The following is a 21,237-nucleotide window of genomic DNA, read 5'->3' on the forward strand; positions in this document are numbered from 1 at the left end:
AGGTAACTCCAACATTGACAGAACCGTGATTGATACCCGGGTCTCTCTGACTCGAGTCCCCCTGGAAGTCCCCGGGGTTTGGATGTGTCGTTTCTGATGCTGGAGTCCGGTTAGCCTGGTACCCTGTTCCTTCAGCTCCCAACCACAGAGGATGCGCCAGCCCCAAGTCCTTTCAGGTTTCACTGCCTTAGCATTCCCCCGGGCTTCTAAAATCCTGAAAGGGAACAGAGCAGCTTGGAAGGATGAAACTAACCCCCCAGTTCCGTTCTTCCATTCCCCCTACCTTTGAATCCCCAGGCACTGCACCTCTCAGTGCAGACATTCTCTGGCGCCCCCTGGTGGTCTCCAACACCATCACAGAGCAGGGAAACAGCCAATGCCCCACAGAGGCAGGCCTGACCCAGAGCTCCTGGCTGCCAGCCGGTGGGTCGCAGCATCACTGTCTACCCCTGTAGTCCACCATAGCGCTGACTGGCCCAGCAGGCAATGCTATGACACATTGTTTATAAGGACTATATTACTCTTTCAAACGTGCCACACTATTAGGTGTGCCATGATGCTGTATGTATTACATATTAAGCTTGATCAGGGCAATACATAAAATGTGAAGGCGGCACACCCTGTTATTATAAAATGGAACCCACCATTCCTGCCCCCCCCCCCGCCCCCCGCCCCCATTTCACAGCGGAGGAGCCAGCCTTTTACCTCCTGCCCCTGGTCCTGGGAAGCAGGCTGTCTGCATACACTCATTCCCACCACCTCGTTTGCAGGAGTGACAAGAGACCCAGGGAGATAAAGTCTCTTGGGATACAAATGTTCCTTCAAGTGGGCGAGGTGACAAGAGCAGGGAGGAAGCCATGCAACACCCTTCAGGCAGCTTTTCCCTCCGGGTATAGGAAATTCGGCAGGAGGGGTGGGGATGGGAAGGACCCCCAGGATGGAGAACCGGGGGAGAATTGCTCACCTTTGATGGCTGAGCTAGTGTGTGTGTGGGGGGGGGGGGGGGGGGGCTGCTGGCCTGACAGCAGAGGGATGGAATGGGTCTCAGATCCATGGCAGGAAATAAGGGAGGGATCAAGACTGGCAGGGAGCAGGACCTGCTTTTCAGACTCCCCGGGGTGAACCCTGCTGCTCAGTTTTCATTTTCCTCTGCCCTGTTACTGTGGGTCCTAAAGAGAGAAAAGGGCACCATTTCTGCTGCCCCCTGGAGGGCTAACTTGTCACCCCGAGGAAAGGTGCGGGTGGCAGAATGAGCCCCACCAAAGGCCCTGGGGAAGCTGCAGGCAGGACTCAGGAGGCACAGGGCCCAAGGTGGAGCCACCCCGGGGAGTCAGGGAAGGGATGAGACAGGGGCGGGGTGGGGGGGCGGGTAGGCGCAGTGGCAGCCGAAGGGATTCCGATCGTCCTGCTGGGACATGGAGATCCATCCAGATGCCTGACAATAGCTCGGCCGGGCTCCCTGGAGGACCCCAGAGGCGGGCTCTACCAACTCGTCAGAAAGCGAAGTAGAGTGATGCCTGCCCCCAGGATTTAGGCGGAGGGCGAGGAGGGCCCTCGGTGTGAATCCGGAGAAAGGGAGAGAAGTGGAGCCCTAATGCCACTCCGCACCCCCTTCCTGCTTATAAATAACCCCGTGTCACTTCAAAGAAGACCGAGGCCGGGGGAGAGGCCGCTCGGGGCCGGTGGCTAGGGGCAGCGGCCCCTCCGCACCACGCCCCCCACCCGGGCGAGTTTGAATAAATAAACAAATCCAAGCCCGCCGGCCCCGCAGGAGGTGGAGGAGGAGAGGAGAGGAGGAGGGAGGGGGCGGGAGAGATTAGTTTGGGAAGTAGCACGGATTGCTCATCCGATCTGTGCAGCCGCAGCCAGTGTGTCAAGTTACAGAGGCGCCGGAATCGGCCCCAGCGCTCCTCGCAGCGGCCGCGACCCACCTCTGCCCATGGGGCCCTCTGCGCGCGCCCCTTCGCTCCGGGACTGAAACTGGCTCGCCGCCGGGAGACGCGAGGCACCAAGAGCAGGGACCGTGCAGAAGCCACTCGAGGGCTCTGCGGATACTTGAAGGGAAAGGCGGGCGGAGAGGAGGAGTGCCGACCGGTTCCTCTCACTTTCCTGGACTTGGAACACCCTTCGAAGTAACTTTTTCTCACCTGGGCGTACCCCGATCGCCGCTGGTTGTGTTTTCTCGACTTTCCCCCGCCTGCTGCTAATTTTTCCATCCTCTTTGCCGGGAGCAAAGGAAAGGAGCCTTTTCCAGGACACAAGCCCTTCACCCCCGTCCCGCAGCTTGGATCGAGCCTTTGGGCAGCGGCTCTCGCCCTTATTTATTCTATTTATTTATTTATTGGTTCCCAAGACGCGAGGGGATGGTAGCGGAGCGCGCCCGCAAAGCGGCAGCGGCGGGTGCCCGCGGCCCCGGGGAGCGGGGCGCTCCGGGGACACTGGCGCTGGCCGTGGCGCCGGCGGAGCGCTGCGCGCGGCTGCCGAGCCCGGGCTCGTGCGGGCTGCTGGCGCTGGCGCTCTGCTCGCTGGGGCTGAGCCTGCTCGCCCACTTTCGGACGGTGGAGCTGCAGGCCCGGGTGCTGCGCCTGGAAGCCGAGTGCGGGGAGCAGCAAATGGAGACGGCTATTTTGGGACGAGTCAACCAACTGCTGGATGAGGTCTGTGCTCTTTGTTGCTGGCTTTTATCCCTCCCCGCGGCGCCCCCTCGCGCAGCTTCCAAACTCTCCATCCGCCGGTGCCCGCGGGCACTTGCTATCCGCGCTGCGCAGTGCGCCCGGGAGCTCGGACAAGGTATCCGAGGGAGGGGTTGGGGGCGGGGACGGATGCTACCCTGCCAGGGACCCTGAGGACCCGAGGGGCTTACGCGGGCCCCCTCAATTCCGCCTCAGGCAGGCACCCCCCGCTCCTCCTCCCCCCCCCATCCCGGGATGGGAGCGCCCTGGGAGCGCTGGGCAGGTGGAGGAAGGCAGGGAGCGCAGAGGCGCTCAGAGGCGGCCAAGCTCCACTTCTCCCACCAGGGTGGGGTGAGAGCCTCCCAGCGCCCACGCTTCGGGACTTGCGCCCCATGGCCCCAGGCCGAGGCTTGCTGGCCCCATGGCCCTCCCCATCTATCCCTGGAGGATCAGTACTGCCTTTTCTTGCCAACGTTTCTTTTAAGATAGAGTGAGGGAGGGAGTCATCCAAGGGGCTGAGGATGGCAGGAGGCAGTTCCTGCAGCAGGGGGTGTCCTGGTCCCTGCCTGCTGCCCAGACCACTGGGGCCCAGCTGTGGGTCTCCCCGGCTCTGAATACCCTCTGGTTCCTAAGCTGGGTTTCTCATTTCCTACCCTCTGGAATAGTCTCCCAACGTTTTGTGTCTGTGTGTTTCTCTGGGAAAGGGATACTGAGCTTTCTCCCATTCCCAAAATGTTCATGAACACAAGTGAAAGCCTCTTAGCCAGGGCGATCTTGGGAGTACACAAAACCCACCCTCCCTGGGAAGGAGGAGCATGCAGTCTTATTGGTGCCATCAGAGAAAAGGCTGGGCAGTGAGGGCATGAGGCCTGGTGACTATGGGAATCTGGACAGCACAGGAGATCCAGGGCCCGGTGATGGGGAGGACCCACAGGTGAGGGTGCAGCCGTCTGGGAAGAGGTCCTGGAAGAGGCTGCTGTGGAAGGTTGATGGGGAAAGCTGGGAGGGCCTCTTAGTAAGCAGTGGTGTGGAATAGTGAGGAGCAGGGCCTCGGTCCAGAAGGCCCTGCTTTGAAGCTGTGCAGCCTGGGGCAAATAACCTAACCCCTCTGAGCGGGCAGAACTGTGGTGAGGATGGCAAACGTTAGCGCCCAGCTCTAACTATAGTGACATTGTATCCATTCTGGAATGAATGATGCACCAGTTTCCTTCAGCCAGGCCCCTCTCAGGTGCCCCTTCCAGGCAGAGGCTGGTACCTGCCACCCTTCTCCAGGGTGGTCAAGGAGAGGGAGGCTGCATGGCCAGAGCAGAGAGGGTGGCAAGTTTGCCATTGCTAGTTTACTGGCTCACCCACGACTGCTGCTATCAGCTCATTCCCCTGCTCTGACAGGCGATAGGGAATTCAGAGGGCTCAGTCAGGCCCCACCGTCCCCTGGACCAGCTGGGGCAAGCAGGGAGCTCTAGGCTTAGCAATGCAAGCAGGTAGCCTTTGTGGGCTGGCTGAGTGCACATGGGACTGGCTATGCAGGGGAGAGGGTCTGAGGGCAGATAGGGCTCTCCAGGGTGTCTCTGGGTGCTGGGTGCTGAGGGACAAGCATCAGACCATGAGAGTTTTGCTTAGTTCCTCTCACCACGCTTTCCCCTTCCTGGCCCCTCCTGTTGGCCAGGACATGCCCCAGCCCTTTCCCAGAGCCTTGCTTCCTCTGTTTAAGACTTAGCCATGCCAAGTCTCATGCTTTTAAGGTCTTGGGGCTGACAGTGTTATCTTCCATGCTGATTCCTCCTCATGAAACTGCTGCTTCATCTTTACCCCACTGACTTCTAGGCCTCTCATCTGCAGAGCACCTAAACTGACCCCATTTCACAGATGGGGAAACTAAGGCCCAGAGAGGGCCGGTAGGTCACTCAGAGTCACATGGTGAGATCCAGGACTAGACCCTAGGCCTCCTGACCCTGTTTCCAGTGCACGATGTCCTGCTACTTTCTCTGTCCATTTTCACCCAATCATTCAGCAAATGTTTCCTGAGAACCAATTGTGGGTCAGGCTGTGTGGACACACGTCTGCCTTCCTAACCGCACAGGCAAACAGGACACAAAGGAGAAGATGGGTAGTGAGTCCGTGGTGTGAAAGTGCTGTGATAATGGAAGCAGAGGAGGCCTGGGGATGTATTAACATGCAGCATACCTGATGGTGGTGGCTTCCTGGCAAAGTGATTTTCAAGCAAAGTTTTAAAGGCTAAATAGGAGTTTTCCAGGCAAAGGCAATGTGTGTGGGGGCCGTGTTCTTAGGGGCAACAGGAGGCTGAAAGTCAGAGGAGGGTTTGCCTTGAGGAACTGAAGAAAGCGCAAGACTCTGGAGAGCTGGGAGGGTGGCATGATACAGGATCTGGCTGGAGAGAGACAGGTGGCCTTAGAGACAGATCTATGTAAGAGCAGTGGGGAGCCATGGAAGGGTCTAGAGCAGCGGCTCTCAACCTGTGGGTCACGACCCTTTGGGGGTTGAACGACCTTTTCACAGGGGTCACCTAAGACCATCAGAAAACACCTATATAATTACATATTGTTTTTGTGATTAATCACTATGCTTTAATTATGTTCAATTTGTAACAATGAAAATACATCCTGCACATCAGATATTTACATTACGATTCATCACAGTAGCAGCATTACAGTTATGAAGTAGCAACGAAAATAATTTTATGGTTGGAGGTCACCACAACATGAGGAACTGTATAAAAGGGTCGCGGCATTAAGAAGGTTGAGAACCACTGGAGAGGGAGGCAGTATGGGAACTTAAGGCAGAGCAGAGAGGTCAGACAAGAGGCTAGTGCAGGCCCGAGGGGACTGTGACCCAGATTAGGGGTGCCAATGGGGTCAGAGAGGGGTGAATGGAAAGGGTGGCTGCAGTGGTGGAACCTGAGGTCAGCAGCAAAGGGTGCTGGAACTAGAGGGAGAGCTGTCCTGAGGGTGGGGATAGGGGGTGGCCTAGTCTGTGTGGAGATGGTCCTGGGTGGGGCCTCAGTCCAGAGGCTCCTGAAGGGGCTCTAAGGGTCACTGTCTAATATGGTAACCACTGGTCACATGTGACTCAGTATATTTACATTAATTAAAATTAAGTAACATTGAAATTCAGTTCCTCAGTCACACTAGCCACATTTCCAATGAGTGCTCAGTAGACACCTGTGGCTAGTGGCCGCCAGGCTGGACAGCACAGACATGCAACATGGACGTCACGCGGGAAGTTCTGTGTGACCGCCCTGTGCCAGGAGCAAGACACTCCGGGCCAGCAGCGGTGTCCCCAGAGCACCTTGAGGCCCTTCCTGCACCCCAGACCTTTCCTTCCCGGGGTACGTGCCCCCAGGTGGGAGCAAAAGGCAAAGGTGAGGAAAGGGTGAGCAGAGAAGGGGAACTGGAACTGGCCGAAACCCCTGGGAGAAGAGAAAATGCAGGGAAGAGAGGAGGCCATGGCTCTGGTAAAGCGTGATCTTGTAGAATGCGTGATATTGGGGCCTAGGCCAGGATTCCAGCTGGGCTTTGCCACCCCTGAACTTGGGTCCCTACTCTAGAAACCCCAGGCCCTGCCTCCCTCTGGGGACACTGTGAGACTCTCAGGCCATGGCAGATGGAAGAACGCACTTAAAGGTGCTGCCCCCAGAGGCCATGCTCAGGGGATGCTCGCTGGGGGCTCCCAGGGACCTGCGGCAGGCGACCCGTCCTGGAGCAGGTGGGCCTGGGCCACGCCCTGAAGGACAGAGAAGGGCCTTGGGCAGCCTATACAGCCTGCGCCATGGCCTGGAGGCAGGAATCTTGGGGCACATTCACACCACACACCCCAGTGGGGAAGCAGCATGCAGGGCACAGACCACTGCGAGGCAGGAGGAGGAGGGAGCTGCCAGCCATGCTGAGGGGACCCAGTAGGAGAGGAGCCTGGAGCAAGTGGAGCCAGAGGCAGATGTGAGCAGAAGGGCCAGCCTCCGGGAGAGGAGGACGGGGCGGGGGGCCAGCTCCTGGGGAGCTGGGAGTGCGGCTTCCAGGCCTCAGGCCCCAACTCTTCCCCCATCGGCTCCGCTCTCCTGGTCTGGGACCCTTAATGAGCACTCCAGCTGCCGTTACTTGACGTGCTTGCTGTGCAGCGAGAAGCTGGAATGTCCCAAATGGAGGAAATCAGATGTCACCTATGGCTGGACAGAGGGTGTGCAGTGAAAGAGGAGGGAGTGGAATTTAAAATCCAATCGCCAAATCCATTTGTAGGCCAAGGGGGAGCAGAGGGGTGTCAGCAGCCATCTTCAAGGTGGATGTTAAGGGGCCCCAGGCAGACTCTCTCATCCCTAAATACAATAAGAGCAACCATTGTAATAGGAATGTCTCACATTTATAGGGTCTGTACAGGGGCCCTTTATTGGGTCCTTTCCAGAGGAGGGTTTAGGGAGAGATCAAAGCAGTGGCTGAGATGCTGGGATGAGAGTGGGAGCAGGCTCTTAAAGGGACAGTGTGTGTGTGACACAGTAAGGGGCGTGGTCTGTGAAGATCTGTGGCGATCACAGCTGCCTCCAGCTCAGTGATGATCAGACCTTAAACCCAGGTGCCCTCACATGCAGTGAGGACTCCACTGTGTCAGTCCTGAAACTCCTCCTCCTCCCCTGGGGTGAGCAAATGCCTAGTCTTGTGGGTGTAAATAGAGGGAAGAGAGCCCCTCCAGCCCACCACTCTTGCCCTACAGGTGAGGACAAAGGTTTGAAGGCTGCAAAGCCAGGTTTCAGAGACACCCCCTGTCCTGCATACGTCTCTTCTCCCTTTCAGACCACAGTTCACTGTCTGGCCGAGTGACGCCAAGGACATGGCCCATGTGTGCTCTACTCCGCACTCCCTGGCCCTCGGCAGGCCTTGCTAATCCATGGTAGTGCTTTCCCACCACACTTCCATCCTGCCCCAGACTCCTCCCAGCACCGTTCCAGGAAGCTACCACCAACCAGTGAGCTGCGTTCAAGATAAAGAGCTTTTCCATGGCTCTAATTGAGTTGTTTTTAAACGCAGAGCAATATTTACTATCGATAAAGCCAGGGAGAGTTCCTAAAGTGTTGCAGCTTCTGCAGAGGCCTTGAAGCTAGCCGGTCGCTCCGAGCCAGACGGAGGAGCTCATCACGCCGCCAGCCCTCACGGGAAGGAGGTGGGAACAGTCACAGCTCCTGAGAGGAAGCGCCATGGGTCTTCAGCAGTTTCCCAGTTTGGCACTCTCCGAAAGACGCCTCTCCCGTGTTCTAGACTGGCCCAGGGCCACTTGGAAAACCTTCCCCAACCATCCAACCCAAATGGGCTCTCTCCCTGCAGGACCTCCTGGGCACGCCACACATCCAGCTCGGAGAAGAAAGTAGATAAGACGTGGCACGTGCTGCCTCTCATTCCAGAACCACAGCAGCCATGACTCCCAGGGAACCGAGATGGGCCTCCGAATCCCTCTCACCACCGTGCACCAGGCTGCCACCCCCGCTCTGTTAGGGTCAAGGGCAAGATAACATCCATCTGCCATCCGTGGCTCAGCCTCACACACAGTGTGCCCTCCTCTCTATTGCCTTTACATGTCTTGCTTCTCCATTTGCTCACACACCACCCAGGGGCAGGGACAGGGCTCACTAGTTTCAGGGTCCCTGAGTCTAGGCAGGGACTTGGCACATAAGAGGCAGCCCTCACCAATTAGTTGATGGTTTCAGGTTGCCCTGCTGGAGGCGAGTGAAGCCACCTCACTCAGCTGCTCCCCACACCCACACCCCCAGACCCAGCCATATGCTCAGCGTTTGCTGGGGGGATGGTGCCCTGGAGGTGGGTGTTTCGCAGCCGCCGGCAGAGGGTGAAATGATTAACTCCCCCTGGTCCTGGCTGGGAGAGTGGGGATGGCTCGGTATGATGTGTTCCCACCGGACAGAGCAGCTGGGAGCACCCCCTTCCCCATCTCCTACTTTTGAGGGTCAGTAGCTTCGTCTCACCTGCCCAGGCTGCCTGGCATGTTTGGTCAGAGCAGAACATTGAAGTGAGCAAAACCATGGCATTTGATGTCACGTGGACCGCTACCACGAACTAGTTGTGTGACCTGAGCCTCAGTGTCTTGATCCGTAAAAACGGATGACGACATTCTCCTCCCAGGGTTGCTGTAGGGTTAAATGGAATCATTCAATTAATAGCAACTTACCACCTCCCTCATCATCAGAGGAGATACAAGGGGGCTGTGCCGTGTCCACAACTTTCATTAACAGCTAATATTTACTGAGCACTGTTTAAGGAGCTTTACATCTATTAATCCATTTCATTCTCACGACAAGCCTATGAAGTGGTTCTATTTTTCCCTTCTTGCAGAAGAGAAAGTGGAGGCCCAGAGAAGTTAAGTAACTTCCTCAAGGTCACACAGCTAGTAAATAGCAGAGCCACGCCTTGAACCCAGACAGTCTGACCCCAGAGCTGGCATTCTGAGCCACTAGTATAAGGTGCCATACAGCTAAGGCCCGTCACGGAGGCCAGGGGCTGGGGACTGGTTCAGCTCACTTTGGTTCCCACAGCGGAGGCATTTACTGCACTGACTTGGCATTGGGCCCACGATGCCATCTTTGTGTAGGAATGACACTGGGGGTGCCATGTGTGGTATCAGCCTGGTTTCCAGGATGCTCAGCTTCCCAGAAAGGGCGCGTTGCTTGTCTCTCAGACACTGGGCTGTCCTTTGGGAAGCTCAGCACCAGACCTGGATCCACCACACGACAGCAGTGTTTGTAAAGCCCCGCTCCCGGTTCTGTTCTCTCCCCCTGCCCTGGCCTTTCTTTTTCCCTCTTCCTCCCTGTAGCCTTACTGTACTGGTATAAACACATCTGTCTGTCTGTCTACGCAGCTGACTAAATGCCCCTTTTGAAACAAGATAAGGCTAACACTTCCATAGTAACTACACTTTTTAAAGTTATTCTTTCCTCCTTCTCGTCATGTTTGCACACCCTCAAAGGCCTGTTCGGAGCCGGTGACAGGCTGGCTGACCCACTTCCCAAAACCTTGATATGAATCCCTGTAGGGAGGGTGTGGGCTTAGGGTGTCTAACAAGCTCCATGTCTGGCTGCCCCTTATGGAGAGAGAGAGAGAGAGAGAGAGAGAGAGAGAGAGAGAGCGAGCACTTCTGTGAGCCCCAGGCCGGAACATCCTGTGCCATTTAACCAGAGCCCTCGCCTGGTGCCAAGCGTGCTTGCGGGGCTGATGGTGACAGTGATGAGGATCACAGTGAGATGTCAGTCCCACTGTGCACTGTGCAGTCTCAGTCTGGGAGGTTTAAAGAAGGGTAAGCAGTAGGTTTTGTGGGGGGTTTTGTGGGGTGGAGGATGTTGGTTTTGATTTTTCAGTTTGTTGTTTTGGTTTAAAAATAAAACAAAATGCACTGAGAGTTTGCCATCCAGAAGACAGGAAGTTTTAGGAGGAGCCTCGGGAATTCTCCCACACCTTCTGGTTGGACTCTGCCCTCCCAGAGCCGCTTGCTGAGTCCTCCGTGAGTAAAGGAAGCCAGCAGGCTCCTCCAAGGGAAACTGAGGCGGGACTGGGAGTGGCTGGGAGGCTGGTTCCTGGCTCTCCTGGGTGTCTTCTGGGCGGCCGGCGAGACCCCAGCTGCATGCCACATGCCCGGGTGGGGGCCTCCCTGAAGAAAACTCTCGGTGACCAAAGGGCGGATGGGGCCGCCAGCAGCAGGGGTTCCTCCGACCTTCAAAGGGCAAGGGCAAGGGCAAGCCCAGCACCAAGGGGCGGAACTGCCTGCCTGGGAGGCTGGACACGGCCTTCAGGGGGACACTGGGGCCCTGTCTCCCTCCCGGGAGGCTACTGTGGGTTTCCCAGAAAGCCTGCCCTGGCTCTAGTCCACATGGGCCGGGCTCTGCCGCCTCTTCTGCGTGCTTTCCTCTCCTCGCCTCCCCCCTCTGCTCACCCCCCTGCCCCAGCCTCACTGGTCTCCTCGATGCCCATGGTCCTGTCTTGGCCTTTCCTTCGCTCGGCCGGGCGTTTCCCACTGTGGCAGGCTCTCCCGGTCCACTCCTCCCTCCCGCCAGGAAGCTCACTCCTACCTGTTCTGTAAGATGCCATAGGGAGGCCTCGCTGCCCCAGGCTGGGATCCTGCCGCCCAGGGGGCTTTGCACCTGCAGTCGCCTGTTACTCTGTAGAGGCCATCCCTGGATGTTTTCTGCATCTGACATGCTCTGACAAGGTGGCCAGTGGGGCAGGACAGAAGGGGGACAAGGATGCAGAAAGGGGGCTGGTTAGAGGGGCATTCTTTGGGGCTTTGCCAGGAGCAGCCTTAGTCCACTTCCCTTTGTGGCACTTGAGGTTTCCTGGGTGAAGGGGGAGACTGGGGACATGGGAGGTTGGAGGGTGGTCCCGCCACCTGCAGCCTCTCCCCACTCCATAGAGCAGGGTGCTGGAAGGAAGGGAGCTGTGCCCTGTAGTAGGAATCCCCCACAACATGTCTGGTTTTCAGGCTTACATCCTGACAGTGATGGGGAGCTCACTCCCTTGTGCAGGTGACTGTCTCATGGTTGGACAGCTCTGGCTGTAGTGTCATGTGTATTCTTCATCTCATCAGCGCGCCAGACCTATCTTTACACCCCCACCCAGCCCTCCAGGATGTCTCGAAAGCACCTCAAACTCACCTTGTCTAAGCCGAACAAGACGCCCAGACCTCCCCAGCACCCCTTCATCTGTGAATGCACTGGCCTCCAGCTGCACCCCCTCCAGGCCCCCTGACCTCACCTTCTCAGCACCCCCTGATCTGTCCCCTTCTCTTCATCCCTCCTGCCCGCCCCACCTGAATTGCCCTGGGCACTCCTGGGCCATGGCAGGAGCCTCCTAACTCGTCTGCACCCATTCACTCTGCCCAGCCCCTTTCACCACCCACACGGCAGCCAGGGCGATCTTTTAAAAACTCTCATCATCACACTTCTCTGCTTACAACTCTTCAGTGACTTCCTGCTGCTCTCAGTGGCCATGAGCCCTGGCCCTTGCCACCCTCTCCAGCCTCGTGATGCCCCTCCCCTCACTTTCTGAGTCTCCGAGCACAGACTCCGGAGCCCAATTGTGGTTTCAACTCCCGCTCTGCTAATCACTGGCTGGGTGACACTGGGCAAGTTGGTTAACCTCTCAGAACTTTGGGTGGTACCTCTGTAAAATGGGGGCAATGCTGAGAGGACCTCCTTCTTATGGGTGTTGTTTTTAGGATAAAACAAGTAAAAACAAGTGTTTTGAGCAGTGCCTGGCATTCCAGGAACAGGATTGTGATTATTGTAATATTTCAATCCCCTGAAAAGAGCCAAGCCTCCCCGCTCCAGCCACCCTGGGTCACAGGCATCCACAGTGGAGGGACTTGGGCTCTGAGCTCAGCTTCTTGGTTCCAATCCTGCCTCTGCCCTTCTTGGCTGTGTGCGTCATGCACATTCATTCACCTCTGCCTGTCCCAGTTTCCTCCTTCATGCCTGGGTGGTTGAGTGCTAGATGAATGAACATATGCCAGACCCCTGCCTGGTTCATAGAAGCACATTGCCGTGTCTGGTCTTAGCCATTCCCCTGTACCTGGGCCCCTTGCCGGGTTCGTTGATGCGCGTCCTTTACCTCAGCCCAGCTGTCGGGTCCCCAGATGGGCCAGCCTAGTCCATGCCACCGGACAGGCTCTCAGGACCTCAGCCAGCCGTAACTCTGACGACAGCGGTGGCCCCCTGTCGATGTGCTTGGTTTGTAGACGTATGCGCCCTCCCTGGAGAGTAAGCGCCTTGCGGGCAGCCTGAATGTCTGCTCTGCTCAGGCTGCCTGAACCAGCCCAGTCTGTGTGCTGCCAGCACTTGGCATGGCTCTGGCACAGACAGATGCTCAGTGCCCATCTGCGGGAGGGAGGGAAGGAAAGAAGAGGCACTTGCCTTTCATCCAGCACTCTCACCCCGAGTCCCACCCCACACTGTTGTAGGGGACCCCCGCTTCATCCTGCACGTGGCCCTGCGATGACCCTGGACTCCCTGAAACTCTTGAAGTCCTGGGCCCCAGGCTCACCCGGCTCCTAGCCACATCCACAGAGGTCTAAGTCCAGGTCCTGACTCCCCCGAGGCAGTGGCAGGGCTGTAGGTTAGCTGGAAGGAAGGACTCCCTCCTGTGAAGGCTAGAAACCTCAGGCAGGGGCAGCACCTCCCTTCCCCGACTTTCTGATCTGCAGAGCCCGGGGCCACATCTGTCTGTGGTTCTGGTGAAGCAGGAGGCAGAGGCAATGGCATCCGGAGGACCCTCGGGCCCCTGTTTTTTGGCCCTGGGAGCCTGTGATCAGGCGCCAAGTCCATTGTACAAAGAGAGCAGTGGCGGGAGGGAGAAGACGGTTTCTAAGGCACCCACCCCATGACACGCCCTCCGGGGCCCCAGCACACGGCCCCCTCCCCCCAAAGCAGACCAGGCCAGTCCAGTTCTGGTGGGTGTGGGCTGAGTGTCTAGATTTCCTCCGCTTTGATTTCACCCTGCTGAGCTGCCTGCACCCCAGGGCATGCAGCCTGCTGCCCTAACAAACCCAGTCTGTGGGCCGCGTCTCCTGTGGTCCCTGGGATGAGGCCCACAGAGCCAGCACTGCGCAGCCCTGGTCCTGCCTCTGAGCCTTCGGTCCTCACCGGACTGCGCTCCCACCCCTGTCTCCTTCTATCCGAATCCTGCTGAAGCCCAGCCCAAAGCTCATGTCCTCCTGGCCCTAGAGGGCAGACCTCAAAGTAAGTAATTTGGTTCGAGTGTGGATCAGGGACACCAGACCAGGCTCTGCCCTCCAAGGCCGGCTCAGGCTGGCCCAGGAACAGCTCTGGCACAGGGTGTTGGAAAGGGCTCCAGCAGATGGATCAAGCGCCCACTCCATGCCAGGCACTGTCACCAAACACTTGGCCAGAGCTTTGCCCAGTGCGGTCATTTCACTGGGCAAGTCCTCCATTCATAGTCCTCAGGTTCAAAGGCAGGCCTGCAGGCAGGACCCTCACCCACCTTCCCTTTTGCAGGCAGAGAGGAGGGCAGGGCAGGAAACTACCGTATGTCCACATGCTCGCAGTGGTGCCTGAGGCCATACCAGCCTCATGGGGCACCTGGGCGGGGTGGAGGCAGGCCTGGCACCAGGTTCAGAGAGCAGTGGCCTTCACCTGGCCAGTAAGAACAACCCCTGGCCTAGCAGGTGTTCACCCTTCTTCACACCTGGAACTTCTTTCTCTTTTCTGATCTCATTTCACTTATCCCTCCACCTGCCCTGGGCCGGCCCGTGGAGGACTAATATCATCCCGTTTACAGATGAGGAAACTGAGGCCCAGAGAGGTGATCTCTCTCGCTTCATACACAGTTAGTGGGAGAGCTGGGGCTGGATCTGAGGCCCTGGCACTCCCGGATGTAGCTCAGCCATGCCCCCCCTGCCAGCCCCGCATGACATGGGCACCCATCAGAGGTTTTTGTTAACCCTAAACAGAGACCCATCGCAGCCTCCAGGGGCCCATGGGTTCTAACAGGGGTCATACACTAGTAATATCAAAAATTAAATATTAAACAACATTTCCACCTAAAGCACTTAGCACAGTGCCTGGTATACACTGCTCAGTATGTGTAGCTATTATCTATAATAATAAAAGTGTAATATGCTAATTAGACCTGATGTCCTTCTGGACGACATTCCCATGAAGCCGGGACTGCAGCCGCAGGATTGAGGAAACAGCCGCGGCTGTGAGGGAGGGATCCAGGCAGCCTCGGTGGCTGCGAAGGCCTGCTCTTGCACGAATTTTGTGCATCGGGCTTCTAGTTATTAATATTAGCCCATTTAATAATCTCACATCCCCATTTTGCAGATCCCTCATGGAGGAAGTGCCAGGCTCAAGGTCATGGTTATGGAGTGCAGAGCTCACCTGGCCCCTGCCTTTGGGGTCCCAACCCCCACACCTGGACCCGCCCTATGTTACAGAGGCCAAGGTTGAACCTGAGCCCTTTAAGAGCCCAAAGCTGAGCATGGGGAGGGAGTGGCCCTAAACCCAAGGCCAGGCTGGAGCTGCATTCTTTGGGGGGAGTGAGTAGCCGCTTGGCATTTTCCCTTTGATACTGATACAGGCATTTTAATAGCTGCAATGACCAGGCGGGTGATGTTTCAGCTGTGGCCACACGGGGCATTCCAGGAGGCCCTGGCTGCCCGTGGGGGCAAAACAGGAAGGCTTCTCTGTGCAGAACGGCTGGGGTCCAGCCCAGGGCCTCAGAAAGTTTTCCACCTGCCCCTGAGCCTCAGCCTGGAGAGTTCTCTCTAGGGGTCTCAACTCAGGTGCCCAAGTAGGAGACGTTGGCCAGGGCAAGGGTACTGTGGTGACCTGAAGAGCACACGCCCCCCCCCAAAGGGGCCGCCATCACTCAGCACCACCCGACGGTTACTGTGGCCCAGTGTTGCCAGGTCCTCCTATTGTACGAGGGATCAGAAATCTGGACCTTTATGCAATTCTTCTGTTTTGTAAGCAACCGATATTTATTGAGCATTTACCATATGCCAGGCCATGTGCTAGCACTTGAGGATGTGGCAGTGATTTAAAACAGACCAAAACACCCATGTCCTTGTGGTACTTACTTTCTAGTTGTGGGGGGAGACATTAAGCAAGAAAATTAGGCACCATCAACAGGAAAATCCTGAGGAGAAACAAAGCAGGGAGGAGGGATAGTACGTATATTGCAGGAGGGCACTAGGGATGAGGAAGGCCTTATATAGAGAGTGAGCCAGGTGGTTAGCTATAAAGAGAACACCCCAGGCAGAGAGGACAGCACGTGCAAAGGCCCTGAGGTAGGAGGAAGCCTGGCATGTGCAGGCACTTCAAGGGGGCCTGTGAGTCACCCTGGCTGCCATGCTGAGTGGTCTGTGGGGCAAGGGCAGAGGCAGGGGATTCATCAGGAGGCTGTGGCAGCCATCACACCAACGTTGATGAAGCTTGGACCAGAGCGAGTGGGAGTGGTGAGACGGGGTCAGATCCTGGCCTTGTCTGGAAGGTAGAGAACAGGAGTTGCTGACTGATGGGTGTGGAGTGAGAGAGAAGGAGGCATCACTGATGATGTCAAGGTCTTGAACAGTGGGCAGGCTGCCGGTGCCATTACCTGTGAGGAGAGAGGGGCAGGCTGGGAAGAAGGGGTAGAACATGAGAAGCTCAGATTTGCTGCCTAATTTGGGGGTGCCTGCCCGTGGCGATGTCAAGTGGGCAGCTGGATAAGTGCATCTGGAGGAAGGTCTGGGTTAGAGGGGCAAGGAGCAGGGAGAGCATGGCCACATACATAGGTGTCGAGGCCATAAGACCAGCGACAGCCCCAAGGAGCCAGGGCGGAGGGAAAGAGGTGAGACTGGGCCCTGCGGCTCTCCAACATCGCGAGTCAAGTAGGTAAGCAGGAGCCAGGGAGGACACTGAGGGAGCCGAGTGGTGTCCTGGGAGCCCAGTGAAGAAAGTGGTCAAGGAGAAGGATAGTGAGCAGGTGCTGAGATGAGGTGGGGGCTGCCCACTGGGCTTAGCTACGAGAGGGCACCGGTGGCCACAGGAGGGCCTCTTGGGGGCAGGGAAGGTAAGAGCTGACAGGAGCTGTCCAGGAGGGAGCAGGAGGCTACACTGTCCATCAGGGAGTTTTTCTAGAAAAAAAAAAGAAGCTTGACCAAGAGAGGACTTTCCTTATCTTTTCTTGTATTTTTTTTTTATGATGGGAGGATCAACAGCGTGCTTGCACAGTGATGCACATCAGCAGTCCTTTACGAAGGACGGCTTAATCCCACTCAAAGCCTGTTTTCGTAAATACATGTTAATGGGAGCACAGCCCTGCTTGTGTTGCTTTCGAGCTGCCTATAGCCGCTTTACGCCAACACAGAGTTGAGTGGTTGTGACGGAGACTGTATGGCTCACAGGGCCTGACAGAGTGACTAGCTGGCCCTCGGCAGACAATGTTTGCTGATGAATGGTGTAAGGGATCCAGGCCCAGGGCGGCAACAGATGTGCCGAGGGAGACCTGCTGCTGAGATGCCCTGGAGCAGGCGGAGCGGGAGGACCTGCTGAGCAGGTAGGGGGCTGGCCTGATCTGGGGGCACAGACGGACAGGCGAGAGGAGAGAAGGGGCCCTAGCCGGTTTGGCTCGGTGGATAGAGCAGGGGTCCTCAAACTACGGCCCGTGGGCCACATGCAAATACAAATATTGTATTTGTTCCCGTTTTGTTTTTTTTTACTTCAAAATAAGATATGTGCAGTGTGCATAGGAATTTGTTCGTAGTTTTTTTTTAAACTATAGTCCGGCCCTCCAACGGCCTGAGGGACAGTGAACTGGCCCCCTGTTTAAAAAGTTTGAGGACCCCTGGGATAGAGCGTCAGCCTGCAGACTGAAGGGTCCCAAGTTCAATTCTGGTCAAGGGCATGTACCTTCGTTGCGGGCACATCCCCAGTAGGGGGTGTGCAGGAGGCAGCTGATGATGTTGCTCTCTCATCAATGTTCCTAACTATCTCTCTCCCTTCCTCTCTGTAAAAAATCAATAAAATATATATTTTTTTTTAAAAAGAGGAGAGAAGGGGAGTGTGCCCACAGGGGGGCGGGTGTGCGTGGTGGTGGGACCTCTGGAAGGCCTCTTCTGGCAGCTTCTGTTTTCTCAGGCCACCAGGTGACTGCGTGTTGGGCTTGGGGAGAGAAGGTGTGAGAACTACTAGGACAGGAAGATGAGGGAACTAGGGCAGCACAACGCGCTCGCTGGGCTTTGCGCTGAGATGATGATCACGATTAAAGTGAAGCCAGTCACCCAGGCCGTACACTCCTCTGGCTTCCTTCTTCTGCGTGGGCACCAGCGTGGGGTCCGTGGACATTCAATCCACTAGGTCTGTGGCTTAGCCAGGAGAATGTGCTGAAGGGAAGGGTATGCTGGCAGCCCGGGCTGTAGCCAGGAGAGTGACTGTAAGCACTGACACTGAGCAAGGAGGGCCGTGAAATGTGGTGGGTGAAGGTGCCCACAGGCTGGAGGGAGCCCGGGGTTGAGGCGTTGGAAGGAGGGAGCTGCAGAGACAGTCAGTGGGCGGAATGGAAGGCCAGGCTCTGGAAGGGGTGTGGCAATGTCGGGATTTAATACTTTTCAAAAATAAACACTGTGCGGGCCAAGAAAACCCACCTGCACCCTGAATGCAGCCAGTTTCCCATCTCTGTCAGATGTCTCCTTCCCCTCTTTTTTCTTAGATATTTTTATTGATTTCAGAGAGGAAGGAAGAGGGAGAAAGAGAAACATCCATGATGAGAGAGAATCGCTGACTGGCTGCCTCCTGCACACCCCACACTGGGGATTGAGCCCACAACCCGGGCATGTGCCCTGACCGGGAATGGAATCGTAACCTCCTGGTTCATAGGCTGACGCTTAACCACTCCGCCACCCCGGTTGGGCTGTCTCCTTCCCTCTTGATGGTGTCCCTGGCTCCCGATCCGCCTTTCTACCCCAGGCCTCTCTCCAGATCTCCAGAACCACACGGCCCTGCCCACCTGGACTCCTCCACCGGGGCAGCCCTCCAGCTCAGCTTGTCATCTTCCCACAAGCCTGCTTTTGCCCCTGTCCTGTCCCCATGGGGGCATTTTGGCGGCCATGGCAGAGCCTGGTCCTACCCTCTCCCCACCAGGTCCATCCTGTGCCCTGTGCATTCCTCCCCTTGTCTCCATCCTGCCATGACACATCGCAGACCACCGTGTCTCTCGGTGACATGATGACTGTGACAGCCTCCAGAGAGGAACCTCAGCCTCCAGCCTTCTGTCCGTCTCCATCTCCAGGGCCCAGCCCGCGCTTGGCCTCTTGTTGCTGTTGAATGAGTGACAACCCCGATGGTTGCAACCTGCAGCCAGAATGCTGCACACTCAGCTGGCTTTGGCTTGTCAGTCACTGAATGGCCTTGTCACTTAGCAGATTTCTGTCACACACCTGCTGTGCACCAGGAGCAGCCACCAATAAGTCTCTTAAGAGCCCAAGGTCATTGGTGGGAAGTCGATAGGTGCGGTCCTCGATGGAGCGTGGCATTGGTGAGCGGGGCTCAGAGCTGGGCATCATGGGGCCTTTCACCAGACTTTGTCCTGGGAGGGCACGTGTTTGCCCAGCGGCCATTCTGTGCCCACCTGTGGCCAAGCCTCAACATCCATCCACAACGTTTGTGCACCAGTCTCCCTTTTCTGAGTGAGGGGCTCCCCTTTGAGACTTCCTCCCTTCCTCCTCTTCCTGTCTCTCTGCCCCTCTGCCCCTCCCTCCCTCAGCGTCCTCACCTTGCCTGTCACTGTGCTCCCTCTCCCGGGGGCATTTGTGTGCACCTTTCTCCAGCAGGGTGGAGTGGACTTTGCACCAAAATGCCTGAGTTCTTGTCCCAGATCCATCACGTACTAGCTGTGTGAGCTCCAACAAGTCACTCAGCCTCTCTGAGCCTCCATTTCCTTAAGTAAAAAATGAGTTGAATTTGTTAGATTGTGAAAAATAGATGTGATTCTCTGTATAAAGCACCCAGTTCAGCGCCAGTACAGATCAGGGCTGAGCAGACATGAGTTTGCACCAACCAGAGATGACGCCTCATCCCACTACACCTCCCCCTCGACCTTTCTTTACATCTCTCCTGGCCCACCCTGAGTGGCAGACGACACAGTAGTTAAGTGCTGGAGAGCTGCTGGTGGGGGCCAGCTGGCATCATCACTGTCCACATGTCAGGGACTACTGGACGCTGTCAATCAGGGCCAGCCATTGTGCAGGCCCCATGCGGCCAGATCTTCCAGTTTTCCAGAGAAATTAGAAATGCAGATGTGCATGTACAATCAACCTCTTCAAAATATTGGCAACAAATTCAATGAAAAAAATATCTGTGGGAACCAATTAAAATACATCTAAGGGCCAATTTGGCTCGGGGGCTACCAGCTTCAACTGCTGCACTAGCTTCGGAGAGTGTGGGTTCAAGTCCCAGCCTTGCTCCTCCCCTGACCTTGGCCGGGCTACAGGCTGCCGTCCGTGCTTCAGGCTCCTCACCTGTAACATGAGTGCAGCAATAGCTAACATGTACCGAGGGCTTTTCTTTCTATACATCGGCCTTTTCTTTCCTCTCAGTAACCCAGTGAGGTAGGGACTGTTAGCAGCTCACGGCCCGAGGCCTGTGCGTGGACCCAGGCAGTCTGGCCCGGAGGCACGCCTGTTAACCTCTGTGCGTGGCCCCGGCCCAGGGTGCTGTGAGGACTGAGATCTCAGCGCACCACGCTGACAGCGTAAGCACCCCAGGCACCGACGCTCTGGGCGTGTGCGTGTCCGTTTACGACCACGGCAATAGCCGCTCCTGGTGGGCAGGGAGTGCCCCCCTCTGATTGTGGCCACCTCTTGGGGCCTTGCAGGTTAGCTCCATGATTTGCAAGCTGGTGAGGAAGAGGTTTAATGGAGGCAGAGGACCTGCCCAGCCTCCAGCCCACCACTCCTGCCTGGGCCTCGCTTGAGAGGGACACAAGAAGAATAAGTCACTGTCCCTGCCCCGTATCCAGCAGGAGCCCAGACTAGCCAGGAACCAAAGAGCAGAGAGCCGAGAGAAGCAGGCCATGGGGCACATGAGTGAGCGGTGCGGGAAGGCCGCAGCTGGCTTGCAGGGTCCTGTGATGGGGGTTAATTTCTTTAAGAGCGCTCCGAAGACAGCAGACACTGAAATTAGCTAGATAGGACCTTTCCGTCTGCTTCTTATTACCCAGACGTCCGGTGGCCAGTCTTTGATCCAGGAACAGCCCTCCTGCCAGCCCCCAGGGGCCCCTCTCCCACACCCCCACCGCGCCTGCCCACAACGATTCCCAGCGCTTGGCCACCAGGACTCCCAGTGACTCCTCTCCTCTGTCTTCTTGTGCAGAAATGGAAGCTCCACTCTCGGAGGCGCCGAGAAGCCCCGAAGACGTCTCCGGGGTGTCACTGCCCACCAGGTAAGGAGCCTGCGAACGGTGACTAGGACGGGACGCCCGCCAGAGGCCCTCTCGTGGGTGTGCTCTGGCCACACCCTGCTCAGGGCATCGCTTTCCATTTGAAAGATGGAATGGCAATATCTGAGGTATTGCCTTTCCTCTACTCATTGATCCGCCCACCCACCCCCTAGCCATCATTCATTCATTCAAACATTCATTCATGCGTTCATGAATGCTCCTATGGGCCTTCACTATATGCACCACGTTGTGAAATCAGACAAGATGACGGGCATGATTACGTTTTGCAAACTCGGAAGGGTTATGCAGCATTGACGAGAAGAGAAGCCCAGGAGGGCAGGGACCAGGCTCATGATGGCCACTATTACGCCTCCAACCCCTGACACATAGTAGGCCTACAAAAGTGTTTGTCACTGGAACGAGCGAAGTATCCCGATGGTAAAACTCCCCTGCCCTTGCGCGCGGGCTTTGGGCGCTTCATGCTGTGTGGTGTGGAGACGACCTCACAAACGCACCCGAGCACACTGCTCACGGTCAAGGTGATGCGGCGCAACCGAGCTAACCAGGCCAATCTGGATGCAGGGTCTGCTCCCGCATTTACTAGCCTTGTGTGGGCGGGTCACCTC

At 56.8% G+C, this 21,237-nt stretch overlaps 1 protein-coding gene across 5 annotated transcripts in view; it reads left to right on the plus strand.

Moving 5' to 3' along the window:
• Window positions 1-1,829: 1,829 nt before the first annotated feature.
• COL13A1 (collagen type XIII alpha 1 chain) overlaps window positions 1,830-21,237 on the plus strand; it is a 140,115-nt gene continuing 120,707 nt past the window's right edge. For all 5 annotated transcript variants that reach the window (XM_036336953.1, XM_036336952.1, XM_036336955.1 and 2 more), the window contains exons 1-2: window positions 1,830-2,657; window positions 20,545-20,614. In XM_036336953.1, the coding sequence (XP_036192846.1) occupies window positions 2,364-2,657; window positions 20,545-20,614 (364 nt within the window). In that variant the 5' untranslated portion in view covers window positions 1,830-2,363. The remainder of the gene's footprint in view (window positions 2,658-20,544; window positions 20,615-21,237) is intronic.

Source organism: Myotis myotis, unplaced genomic scaffold, assembly GCF_014108235.1.
Source record: "Myotis myotis isolate mMyoMyo1 unplaced genomic scaffold, mMyoMyo1.p scaffold_m19_p_15, whole genome shotgun sequence".
NCBI lineage: Eukaryota > Metazoa > Chordata > Mammalia > Chiroptera > Vespertilionidae > Myotis > Myotis myotis.